This window comes from Oryctolagus cuniculus, chromosome 1 (assembly GCF_964237555.1).
Source record: "Oryctolagus cuniculus chromosome 1, mOryCun1.1, whole genome shotgun sequence".
Classification (NCBI taxonomy): Eukaryota; Metazoa; Chordata; class Mammalia; order Lagomorpha; family Leporidae; genus Oryctolagus; species Oryctolagus cuniculus.
Window position 1 is genome coordinate 118,256,027 of NC_091432.1, and position 13,880 is coordinate 118,269,906.

The window sequence follows — 13,880 nt, forward strand, 5'->3', positions numbered from 1 at the left end:
ACAATTTTAAGAGTTAAATCTGGTTGTAAAATCAGGATTCATGCTCATTCTTTTCCTTGTAGTTCACTTTGCCTGATTATGCTATATTTTTATAGATATGTGGAAGCTTTACGAGCCCAGATCCAGGAGAAAATGCGGCTATATAATATTACTTTACCTCCACTATGCTGTTGTGGTCCTGATTTTTGGGATGCTCATCCTGATACCTGTGCCAACAATTGTATCTTCTATAAAAACCACAGAGGTAGGTTTCTTAAAAGAATAGTTGAGGCCTAATGGCAGTTAAGAAAAAAAAATAAAAATAATAGTAATTTAGCATGTTTTGAGTATTTACTATGTATCAGAGGTTATTATAACCTCTTTACAATTCAACTATAAGAGGCAAAATAATAATTGTAGTGAGTTATAGTTCTCTTTGAGATCTGTTATTTTCTTGTCCTCATTTGTGCTGGGGAAATATTTCTAGCTCATTCACTGTAGAGAGACTTGGGTTCCAGGTCCCTTCTTTTCAGACTATTACAATTTGCCGTTTGTGGCTGTCTACTTTAGGACTCTTCATTTGAATTCCCTGTTATCCAGATGCTTTAATGGCACCTAGTATAGATTCACTACCGAAAGTATCCACATTGTACTGCCAGGTGTTCCAGGCTACACTGAGGAAAAGGAACAACAGTATAAATTCTGTCGGAAATCCCAGCTAGAGAAAATGGAATCCTTATTGTCACTTATTGTTTCTGTTTCCTGTTCATCCTTAAATATATTGATTTATACAGGGTAGACATTAAGTAGGTCTCATGTGCACACTGAAAATACTGCCATTATTTGTATTCCTGGTGCCTTATCTGTGTAATATGAGTTTCTTATGGGTCCTCTGAGTTATATTTTTAAAAACACAAATCTGATCATGGCATTCCCCAATTCTAGGACCTCTAGGGCTCTCCATTGTATTACCAAATGCACGGCATGTTCAGCATGTTTTCTCTGGTCCCAGGTCCCATATCAAACTTGTTATCCCCAGTAAGTGGCTTATTTTTGAAAAACCCGTTTGTACCTTATACGCTGAGTTTTCCACTTACAATGTCTTCTTTCTTTTACTCTGATTAATCCTTCAAAGCTAACCTTGAATGTTACCACTTCTGGAAATCTTTTCTGTCCTCTTCCAAATAGTTATTCAATCCTTACAATATCTTTCTGGGGGTGGCATTTTGTTTATGCCTCTGTTTGGAAGTATTACATTCAGTTCAGTATTCTTGTGTTCATCCTCTCCATTATCTTTAATGTCCTCACAGAATGCTTGTCATATCTGAATATTCAGTAAATATTTATTGAGTGTGTAAAGTTAATATGAAACTACAAGTAGAGAAGCAGTGCTAATAGAAAATAAGGTAAGAGAATTGTTTAGCATTTGATTATTTACCACTGTGCAAACTTTTATTTGCAGCATATAATCGGGCACTACATTCAGTCATCAATTCCTGTGATATCTCTGAGGGAAACTCAACTCTTCGAATTGCCATTCATAATTTTGCTTCTGCTCACAGACGGACTTTGAAAAATCTGTAGTAAGAATCTGAAATCAACTCATTATATTTGAGCCTTCATTCAAAATGAACCCTGAGAGATTGTTTAGGAAAAGCTTTAAAATGTGTAAGATGTATAATCTGAGGAGAAATACTCTTCTGTAAAATAACTTTCTCTTTAATTAGATCAGAGGTTGTTTCAATCTCTGCCTCATGAATGCTTATATAAGAAGTGTAAGTTGACTTGCAAACTTGCCTCTTCTTTGTGAACTGTGTAGAGCTTATTATTTTAAAAATGATCAGACAAATAAGTTCTTTTACTTTGCTCTGATCAGAAGAAGCCATGAGAAATCTTTGAGATTATTTCAGTGATCATCTTTCTACAATTGTGTGTTTGAATCTTGACATATTGAGAATGTCTGGATAAAACAGAAAACAAAGTGATGAAATGAATTTCTGAGCATCAGTGGCCATCTGTATTGCCATTAGCTTTTCTTGTTGCAAAACCACTAAAGGTGAGAAGAATCTGAATTGGATGCACAATTTCATCGCAAAATTTTCTCTTTCCATTTTTTAAAAAATTTATCACCTCTTTCCCCATTCAGTGACATTGAACACAGAGCTTTATAGTTGTATAATTTTTATTACAAACATAGAGACAAATAAATCTGTCTTTTGAATATCTTCTACGTGAAATAACTGGGCGTGAGATTTCAAAAACGTGAATCTGAATTTAAAGTGAGCAAAGTCCTGCCTTGTTTCCCTATCGTAAAAAAAATCCAGTGAGGCAGATGTGTAACCTAACAGTTAAGGTACCCAAGCCCCACATCGGAATACCAGGGTTCATTCCTAATTCCAGCTTCCTGATGCAGACCTTGAGAGGCAGCAGTGATGGCTCCAGTAGTTGGATTCTTGCCACCCATATGGAAGATCTGGATTGAGTTCACCACTTCCAGCGGCAACTCAGACAAGCCCTGGTTGCTTTGGATATTTGGGAAGTGAACCAATGGGTAGGAATGGTCTCTCCCTCCATCTCTTCCTCTCAGATAGCTAACCAAATGTTTAAAATTTGATGAATGACATGCCTACAGAGCAAAATTGCTGTGGCTTATATGAATTTGTTACTTTTACATAGTATTCCCTAACACGAAATATGAAAAGGCTTAATATTAGGAATTAAGGACACATACTGACAGTTTTCTTTTTCCTGCTTTCCATAGTGTGCAGTGCTGAAGGAGCACTTAGGTTATGTCCCAAAAATGCTTCCATGTCTGTCCAGATCATTGCCTATTGACTGGTTATTTAAACAGATTGATTTTCTAGTTCAGTCAGAATCCTGGGGGTAACTATATATTTGATTTAGCCTTTAGAGTTGTGGTTTTTATAGTTCTATTGAGGTATAATTAGTATATCTTACACATTGTACCTATTTAAAGTATACAGTTCAGTGTTTTTTTAGTATGTTCACATGGTTGTGCAACCATTACCACTATCAAATTTTAGAACATTGTCATTATTCTAAAAAGAAGCCTCCATGAGCCATTATGTATCAAAAAGAACTGAAAATAGAATCTCAAACAGATATTTGCTCAACTTGTGTTTATAGTAACATTATTCACAGCAGCCAAGACATAAAAGAAACCTCAATGAGTGAGTGGATGGACAAAATGTGGTACATACATAACAATAGAATAACAGTTGAGATTACAAAGGAAATCCTGTCACATGCTGCCACATCATACTAAATGAATAAAGCAGTCAGGGAAAAGTATTGTATGATTCTACTCATTCAAATTTATGGAGACAGAAAGCAAAATAATAGTTTCCAGGAGCTAGGGCTAAGAGGACAGGAGGACTTATCACTTAATGGGTATAGAGATTCAGTTTTGCAAAATGAAAAAGTTCTGGAGATCTGTTTCACAACTGTGTAAATATACTTAACATTACTGAGCACTTAACATTCTTACTGGGTTACTGGGGCCTGCATTGTGGTACAATGGGTTAAACTATCGCTTGCAACACTGTCATCTCCATATGAGTGCTGGTTCAAGTCCTGGCTGCTCCCCTTCCAGTCCAGCTCCCTACTCATGCACCAGGGAAAGCAGTGAAAGTTGATTCAAGTATTTGGACCCTTGCCACCTACGTGGGAGACCCAGATGTAGCTCTGGGCTCCTGGCTTTTGCCTGGCCCAGTCTCAGCCTTTGTAGCCATTTGGAGGAATGAACCAGATGAAAGATATCTTTCTGTCTGTCTGTCTCTCTCTCATTCTGCATTTCAAATAAATAAATATTTAAACAAAGAATGGTTATACAGGTGAATATTGTGGTACAGTGAGTTAAGCCACTACATAGGATGCCGACTTTACATAGTGGAGTGCCTGGTTAGAGTCCCAACTTCTGTGTTTTCAATCTAGCTACCTGTTAATGCAACACTGGGAGACAGCAGTTAATGACTCCAGTGGTTGAATCCCTACCACCCAGGTGAGCCTACTTCCAGCTGTTGCAGCAAATGGGTGTGTGTGTGTGTGTGTGTGTGTGTTCTACCTTTCAAATAAAGAAAGAATAATTACAATGGTGAAATTTAGAGGTTTTTTTTTTTTAACACAATACATCTTTAAAAATAAAAAAGAACACCTCCCATACCCATTAGTAGTCACTCCCCATTTTCATCTCCAAAACCTCCCTTCAACCTTTAGCATCTGCTGATCTACTTTCTATCTCTATAGATTAGCCTATTCTGTACTTTTCACATAAATGGAATGTATAATATATTTTGTGTCTGAATTCTTTCACTTACGCTTCCAAGATTCATGCCAGTTTTAGTATGTATCAGTGCTTCACTGCTTCTTATTGCTGAATAATATTGCATTTTAGGTTATAATGCATACTGTTTATCCTTTCATCAGTTGTTGGACATTTATATTGTTTCTTGGATATTAAGAATACTGCCATGAATATTTGTTTTGCAAGTTTTTCTGTAAACATAGGTTTTCCTTTCTCTTGAGTATATACCTAGGAGTGTTGGGTCATAAGAGAGCTCTATGTTTAACATTTTGAGAAACTATAACCTATTTTCCAAAGTGGCTATACCAGTTTACAATTCTACCATTGTGAAGATGTGCCCGTATCTTCACATCTTCACCAAGCTTGTCATTGTCTGTCCCTTTGATTATGTAGCCATGCTAGTGAGTGTGAAGTAGTATCTCATTGTGGTTTTAATTTGCATTATCCTGATGGCTCTTGATGTTGAGCATATTTTCATGACTTATTGGCCATTTTTATATCTTTTCTTTGAAAACTGTCTCTTCAGAAGCTTTGCCATTTTATAATTGAGTTATTTGTCTTTTTATTATTGAGTTACAGAAGTCCCTAATTTATTCTACATGGAGTTCTTTTATCAAATTACATGATTTACCAGTCTCTTTTACAGCATAGAAGTTTTTAATTTTGGTGAAGCCCAGTTTATTTATTTCTTCTTTTTGTGGTTTTTGCTTTAGTCATCATATCTAAGAAACCATTACCCAACTCCAAATCACAAAGATTTATTCCTGCGTATTCTCCTAAGTCTTAAAGAGTTAGCTCTTAGATTGGGCCTGTGTACCATTTCAAGTGGACTTTTGTGTATGATGTTAGATAGGGCTCCTCTTTCATTCTTTTCCTTGTGGGTAATCTGTCCTAGCACCATCTGTTGAAAAGATTATTCTGTGCCCTGCATTGAATTGACCAGAGATGTAGGAATTCGTTTCTGAGCTCTTAGTCCCATCCCATTGATCTGTATGTGTATTCTAGGCCCGAACAGTCTGTCGTGTTACTGTAGTTTAGTGGTTAGTTTTGAAGTTAGGAAATGTGTATCTTCCCCCTTTGTTCTTTTTCAGGATTGTTTTCCTTTCTTAGTCCATTGCATTTTCATGAATTTTAAGATCACTCCCCTACAAAACAGCCAGCTGGGACTGCATTAAATCTATTGATGAATTTGGTAACAATTTCATTTCTTTTCTTTCTTCAGATTTCCTCGTCTTCACTCTCTGCTGGTGACAGTGCTTTCCATATCACTAAAAAAGCCAAGCAGGCAAAAGCTTGAGCAGTCCTCCAGCTCTTGCTATCATATCTGCCGTTACTTGTTTCTGTTCATTTTTGTTCCTGTGGATGAACTGTTTGTTCTCCTATCTACAGTGGTACGTGGGAGGATCCATTTCCCTCCCACTTACTCAAGGACATTGCCTCACCATTTCTTCCCACTCTCTTCTAGATCATCAATTTCCCCCTGACTACTAAAGTATTCCTATAAGTATATAAATCTGTTGTAACTTGTCCCATCTTAGAAACTGTCCAACTGGAAAGAAAAAAAAAGAGAAAACAGCACCTTTCTTTATCTCACATATTTATTTAACCACCACCAAACTTCTCTGCTTCCCTTTGTAACAAAACTCCTTGAGTGGTCTGTGCTTTCTTCTTCTGTTTCTCTCTTCATTCTCTCCTGAATGCGTTTTAATAGGACAGTTTGCCTTTGCTTCTCTAATGAAAGTGTGCTTTTCAAAGTCACCAGTGACTTCCACATTGCTAAATCCAGTTGTCATTTTCAGACTTCATCTTATTGAGCTGTCAACAGGATTGAATACAATTGATCAATCTTTCTTTCTGATGTACCTGATCACCTGATTTCTACCACACCAGAGGTTTTTATTTTTCTTCCAACTTTAACTGTCCATTGCTTCTTAGTTTCCTCTCTTATTATGTTCCCCATCCCCATTCTCTTAATATTAGAGTAACCCAGGGTGCAGTCCTTGGATGTCTTTTCTATCTTATCTCTTCTAGTGTCATTTTTTTTTTAAAAGATCTATTTATGTATGTATTTATTTGCAATGCAGAGTGACAGGGAGACAGAGAGGGAGAGCTTCATCTGCTGGTTCACTCTCCAAATGGCTGCAACAATCAGAACTGGGACAGACCATAGCTACGAGCCAAGAATTCCATCTGGGCTTCCTATGTGGGTGGCAAGGAGCCATGTACATGGACCAACATCTGCTGCCTTCCCAGGCTCATTAGCAGGAAGCTGGATTGGAAGCAGAGTAGCCATAACTCAAACAAGCATTCTGATATGGGATGTGGGCATCCCAAGGGGCAGCTTAACCCATCTACCACAATGGCTACCCCTAGTTTGATGGCTTAAAATATCAACTACATACTAACAACTCCAAAATGTCTATCTTTAATTCATACCTTTCCCCTAAACTCTAGACCACTGACTGCCTTCTTGACATTTCCACATTTATCTTTCTCAAATATACTCTTCTGTGGGTCTTCCCCATATCATTTAATAGCAGTTTTGTCTTTCTGCTTATTGAGGCCAAAACTTTTGTAGAATTCTTTCTCTCTCATCTTTCAGTATTCCATCAGCAAGTTGCATAAGCTCCACCTCCAAATGTATATGCAGTTTACATTACTTCCACTGCCAGACCTGTCCAAACCACTATCATCTCTTCCATGGATTGTTGTGTTTCCTAAGTAATCTTCCTGCTTGAACCTCTGTATTTTTTCAGTACAGTAGCTAAACTTAACATACCCCAACCCAGCCTTCTGGTCACCCCCTACACACGCACCAACACCAATCAAACCAACCAGTATAAAGCTTGTTTCTTATAGTCTTCCCCAGCACAAAAATTGACATCTCCATCCTCCATTTCTTCTGGCAGAAAACACATGGAGTCAGCCTTCACTCCTGCTTTCTTATATCACTCCTCTACAGTCTTTGTTGCCTGTACCTTGAAAATATACTCAAAATACAACCGTTTTCCAATACTGTCCACTATTGTGGTCCAAGTCATCATGTGCCACCTGAGTTATTGCAGAAGAGTAGCCTCTTAGTTGATCTTCTTGCCTCCATCCTTGCACCCTGTAGATTGTTCTTAGCCAGGCATCCAAAATAGACCTTTCAGAATGAATAAGATCACACCGCTCTACTGATCAAAGCCTCTTTTGACTGTTCATTTTCTCATGAAAAGCTGGAGGCCTAGAGCAGGTACTTAGCCAAGCAGTTGGGGTGCTGGCCCACATTGGAGTACCTTGGTTTGACTCTGTGCTCCAGTTTCCTGCTAATGCAGACCCTGGGAGGCAGCAATGATGGCTCAAGCAGTTGAAGACTGAGTTCCAGGCTTCAACCTCCCCTCCCCACTCTGATGCCATTATGGGCATTATTTTTTAAATATTTAGTCATTTATTTTAAAGTTGGAGTTACAGAAATGGAAGGAGACACACACAGAAAGAGAGAGGGAGAGAGAGTATTCATCTGCTAGTTCACTCCCCAGATGACCACAACAGCCAGAGTTGAGCCAGGCCAAAGCCAGGAGCTTCTTCCAGGTCTCCCGCGGGGGCCCAAATATTTGGACCATCTTTTGCTGTTTTTCCCAGGCCATTAGCAGAGAGTTGGATCAGAAATGGCACAGCTGTGACAAAAACTGGTGTCCATATGGGATGCTGGCATTGCAGGCATTATCCACCATGCCACAACACCAGCCCCCATGTGGGGATTTGAGGAGTGAACCAGGGAATGTAATATCTCTTACTTGCTCTCTCAAAAAATAAAACAACAACAACAAAAAATCCTAGAGTTTGCACAGTGTTACACAAGGCTCTAAAATAAGATATTGACTGCTCCTGAGGCTTTGCCTCTCACTACTTTCCTCCTTCCTACCTCTGCTCAGCCATATTGACCTTGTTTTTCCTTAAATATTCCAGGGATGCTTTTGCTTGAGGATTTTTCATTTGCTGTTTGCTCTGGCTGGGGACTCCTCTCCCTGAGACAGTGTTTGACCTACACCTTTACCTCTTTTGATTTTTTACTGACCTTCTGTGGGGAGCAAACCGGACTAGACTGAGTTACTGGAATTAAGACTTATTCTATGCATCTGCTCTCCCACAATATGGCGCTGGGAGAGAAGTAAACAGCTTCCACACAGCTGCCTCCAGTTCAACCAATAAACTGTAGGACTTGCTCCTGATTGGAGGAGAGCAGCGTACTCGGCGTGTGGGCAGCCGAGTTAGGATTGGCGGAGGAGGACTATAAAGGAGGAGAGAGACGGCATGCACCAGGAACATCTAAGGGGAACATCTAGCTGAAGGAACACCTGTGCAGCCCCCGAGAAGAGCCGGCCGGCAGTGTGCCGCTCCCCTGCGGAAGTGGGGAATGTGGCCAGGGGGAACTGCCCTTCCACGGAGGTGGAAGGGATAGTAGCCAACCCGGGAAGAACCAGCAGCAAACCCGGGGAGGGCCGAGCAGACGAAAGAACAGCGCAGGGTCCTGTGTCGTTCCTCCACGAAGAGGGGGAGCGACAACCTTCCTATTTTAAAATGCAGTCATCCCAGGGCTGACTTTCTGGTGCAGTGGGTTGCCACTGCTTGTGATGCCTGCATCCCCTATGGGAGTTCTGATTCGAGTCCTGGCCATTCTGCTTAAAATCCAGTTCTCCTGCTTGGGAGCTTGGAAAAGCAGCAGATGATGGCCTGAGTATTTTGGCCCTTGCCACCATGTGAGAGGTCTGCGTAGAATTTCAGGCTCCTGTCCCAGTCCCCACTTGTAGCTGTCATTTGGGGAGTGAACCAGTGGATGGAAGATTTTCTCTTTCTCTCCCTCTCCCTCTCCCTCTCCCTCTCCCTCTCCCTCTCCCTCTCCCTCTCCCTCTCCCTCTCCCTCTCCCTCTCCCTCTCCCCCTCCCCCTCCCCCTCCCCCTCCTCCCTCCTCCCTCCTCCCTCCTCCCTCCTCCCTCCTCCCTCCTCCCTCCTCCCTCCTCCCTCCTCCTATCCCTGGTACTCTGCTTTTCAAATAAATACATAAACCTAAAAAAGAAAATAGAACCTTCCCATCCCCTCCAGCAAATACTCCCTTATCCCTGTCTTCGAGCTTTTTCTCCATAATGCTTATTGCTCTGTTAGACAGTATGCCTTTTACTTAATGTTCATTTTCTCTCTCTCCCGATTAGATTGTACATTCCAAAGAAAGGGGATTTTTTTCTAGATGTTTCTACACTATTAGTCATTTTACCTAATGTTTGTGATCGTTACTCAATAGTCATTGGAATATTTTTATTTTGTTTTGCATTCCCTCGTTGCCACTATGGGAGAAAATAGTATCTCTCTGCAATAGTTTTCTCCTGTGTAAAATAAAGGGTTATACTAAGCCACCTGCCTCTCCCCTGTAGCTCCACAATTCTGTGAATTTTTTAATTATGTTTTATACTTTTGACCTCACTCTCAAGTTTTTCTATTCATTTGCTCTTCGTGCTGAGGTGTGGACTGGTGGTGAGTTTTACCACTAGTGAGATAAGGGTGACACAGGTTCATTGTCTGCTGGAACTCCAAGACTGATCGTGTTGTTAGCATAGATGCAAATTCATTAGGTTGCAGTGGAATAGGAGCGCGCAAAAGAAAGGTATAGGAGAGTAGGAGGTCTCTCTGGCTCTCGGCCAGAAGGGAACTTTATTAATCTCTAGTATCCGTATCAAGAGATGGAAGCATGTATGTGATGGCGGTGATTCCAAGACTGTGGTGCTAGCACAGGATGTTCCTGTCTTAGTGTTCCAGTGAGAACCACCCTCTAAAGCATGTAAGACGTGTTTTCCTAGGCAGTCCAACTTCAAACAGCCTATTCCAGATTTTTTGATTTAGTAAATTTCTGTGTCCTCTCCCTTGCATTGTAGCGTATAACTGAATTATCCAGGCCTCACCCTTCCCTATTTAGCCTTTTATAATGGGCAGGAATAAGACTATCAACAACTTTATTGACCACCCCTGAGTGTGCAGATTAGAAACTGCTGCTGTCATCCTGTCATCCTCTACCATGTGAGGTCTGATAAAGGAGGTAGCAGGTATCCTTTTTCTGTTAGATTCTGTTTCAGGAAGCAAAATATTTCTTTTCATTTCCCTCTAAGCGTAGTGAATATAATTTGCTTTGTATCTCATCTTGGACATTTCTTCATGCTTCTCAGATTGGGAGACTAGAAATACAGTGGAAGACAATAGCCAATATCCTCCTGCCATGGTAGGCCCATTCTGGGTGGAAGATGTTTAAGTATTTTGATTTAGATTTCTAATGCTGTGTTAGGGTAGAAATGAATGGTCCCTCTCTGGTCTTACACTTAGTATTACTGACCACTATTACAGCAGTATGCCAAAGAAAAGAAGTCAATCTGATTCCTTTTGATAAAAACGATTTGGTATTGTACCTCATGAGCCACCCCTTCCAGGCCCCAAGATGAGCTGGGTCTTGGAGGAGTTTTCACTCAGTTCTTTCCATGTGTGCCCCCAGGCTCAAACACCTGCAGTGATCACTCACAGATGAACCTACTAGACACAGTCATCAGCCGAACACACTAATCCATCCCAGCACCACTGAAAGAGAAGCAGACATTGTGTGCCTCCTGCTAAGATGCAGTAGGAGGGAGATAATGCCTCCTATCAAGTACTTGTGCCAACAAGAGGTTGAAACTGAGTATAATCAAGCCTCTCAGCCTTTCTCATCTGGGTTCCAGGAGAAAATTAAGCCCTAATTCTCTAAGGAATCCATTGTGTGTAATAAATTAACTTCTATTCATCTAGAATGGTACTAGTCAGACACCATCCTTGAGGGGATTGAGAAAATAGTCACTCAAATCATTTTCTGGCTTAAATGAGGACAATATGTAAAGAGAAAAGCCTTGAGGATTCCATTTATAAGAAATAGAGAGGGAAGCAAGTTAAATTCTATGAAGCAGAAACAGAAATCCAGAATATTGGCCACTCTGTAGGAAATCTGACCCCATTTCTCCAGCAAGTTAATGGTTTACATTAAAACAGACAAGGAGGTAATTCTAGATTAAAATAGATTTGCAGAGATAAAGTCACCAAATATAGTGCATGCATTTGCAGAGGTGTCAACCACCAAATAGAATCCATGGACCTTGTTTGGACCCTGCTGGGAATAGTCTGGACGAGATGACTTTGAATCAGTCAGGAGAATTTGAAGTCTCATTTATTTACTTTGTTAGGAATGAGGATGGTGCTGTGGTTGTACATGGTATCTATATCTACATCTATGTGTATGAATGATACACACTATATCTATCTGTAGATAGACGGGGAATACTGAAGTATACAGGGATGAAATAAATTGTGTTTGAGATTTACTTTAAAACCAATAAAGTGGGACAACAAAGATGAAGTAAATGTAGTAAAAGCTTGATAATAGTGATTCTCGGTAACATGTTTATGGGGTTTTCATTGCATTATTCACTCTTTAGTGTGCATGTTGGAATTTTTTAAAGTAACTTATTTCAAAAACTTTGATCTTGAAAGGAGTCTGTTAACATTATAACTTTTCTTTTCCCCATCCCCTCAAATAGCTGGGAACAGGAAATTAGTATCCCTCCATTCTGCGACTTCTGACACAGTTACTTTCAGGCAATGATGAGAACCTACAACCCACAGCATTTTGTGGCCTCTCTAGAAGACTAGTTAAATGGTAATTGGGTTCATTGCGGAGACCAGGTCTGTGCGGAAGCTCCCTGACATAGCCCACACCCTGAGTAATCAGAGAAGAACCTAGTCACCTGGTTTTATGAAGCGTATCTGGTGAATTCTCAGGTCTATAAAAGTTGAGAAATCAGGGATGAAAGACCATGAAGAACGTTAGGGTAAAAATGGCAAAAAGAACAAAATACCATTGGTAACTTAGTTGGTAAGCAGTTTAGAAATCTTTGGGTGAGATGAGGATAAGAGAATATTTTTATGTGATTCAATTCAGGGATAATCAATGCCACTTATAATCTAATATTCCTTTTAAACAGGGCATCTGGGGTTGGAAAAATTGCTCTTTGTTTTCAAAGCTCTTTACCCTGTCTTCAAAGAAGACAATGGTTAAGATTATCATCACAGTTTAAATGTTGGTTCTACCACATACCAGCTATGTGATCTTATTGCAGAACAACCTCCCAAGCTAGTTGGAAGTGTTGCTATAGAACCCCCAAACCTGGTCTGCTCACCTGACATGCAGAAAGTCGGTCACTGACATCAGGGTGCTGGAAGTCAGTAGGTACTTATTGTGAAGCCCAGAGCAAGGAGTTGGCAGCTATTTCTGAATTCTCATCTGAAGAGTGAGGGGTGAAGGTTCTTATAGATTGAAGATGGGGCTGAGAAGTACATGTTCAGCTCATGTCCATGTTCCTGATTGGTCAGTGGTGGTCCTGACCTTCCTCTGATTGGTCAGTAATGCCGTGTTCTTTAGGAAATTTTTATGATGGCAATTGGGCTTAAGTTGGTCTGGGAGATTACATGCAAGTGGGAGCCACCTTCTGCCCCAGACCTGAAATTTCCCTGCCTGGACCTAGAATTCCCCTTTACAAACCCCTCTGGATAATACTAGCCCATCAGGGTTTTATCTATCAGAGACACAAATTACTTCTTGATTCTGGTGGTTAGAACCTTGTACAGCCAGGTGTATCACACTCCCTTAATGCAGTGAACTGCTTTTGATGAAAGGCACAGGTACATTAGGCTAAGGGAAGCAGATAAGAGCCTGCGTCCTGCCTTTACATTATAGGGGTTTGGTCCCAGTTCACCCCTGTTTCTTGTTACTCCTCAGTCTTGAGGGGCTAGGGATAATGACTGCTCTGAGAGCTTCCTGATGTTTATGGAGTGAAGTAGGGTTTTTCAGGAGAAGAGGTGAGGAAGTTGTAGGCATATCTTTCAAGAAAGTTCCTCATCCCGGGTTCAGCTTTGGAGAGCCTCTGCATCACCAGAGGGTTTGGCCTAGCCAGTTTCTGTACAGCTTTACCTTGCAGATGGATTATCACCACTCCACAGCAGCAATAAAAGCAACAACATTCTAGTATTTCTACCCCTTGAATGCTGGAGAAGTTAGTAATTTTTCTGCCAGACAACTTTTAGTCCCAAACCAGGAGTAGAGCCATTGGTTAAGAGTTAGTGTGGGGTCAGACATGGCACTAATCTGGGTGTGTGGCACTGTCATTTTAAGACACATTGGGTATAATTTGTCAGTGCTTTAATGTGCAAAGTCACACTCTTTAGCCCTATCCCTAGAACGAACAAAGATGGGTAGCAAGTGATCATAGCAGTGGGAGACAGATCTATCTGGTTGTTACTTGGAATCAGTATGGGTGTTTACTCTTGCTTCCTCTAAGGCATAAACCAAAGTGAAGGCTTTGAGTTCAGCCTTCTGAGCTAAGACACCTGGTGGCAATGCTACTGTTTGCAAAGTTTCCTGGGCAGTTCTTACTGCATCTCCAACACTTGATTTGCCTGGTCCATGAAGCTGTTTCCTTCCATGAAGAGTTCCAGATCAATACTGTCTATACTGTCTAACGGGACATTA

The 13,880-nt window shown here is 40.6% G+C and overlaps 1 protein-coding gene across 12 annotated transcripts in view; it reads left to right on the forward strand.

Moving 5' to 3' along the window:
• The window catches only part of CCDC15 (coiled-coil domain containing 15), an 80,933-nt gene extending 78,730 nt beyond the window's left edge, over positions 1–2,203 (forward strand). For all 12 annotated transcript variants that reach the window (XM_070047877.1, XM_051848421.2, XM_051848399.2 and 9 more), the window contains 2 exons: positions 96–244; positions 1,442–2,203. In XM_070047877.1, the coding sequence (XP_069903978.1) occupies positions 96–244; positions 1,442–1,563 (271 nt within the window). In that variant the 3' untranslated portion in view covers positions 1,564–2,203. The remainder of the gene's footprint in view (positions 1–95; positions 245–1,441) is intronic.
• The last annotated feature ends 11,677 nt before the right edge of the window (positions 2,204–13,880 follow it).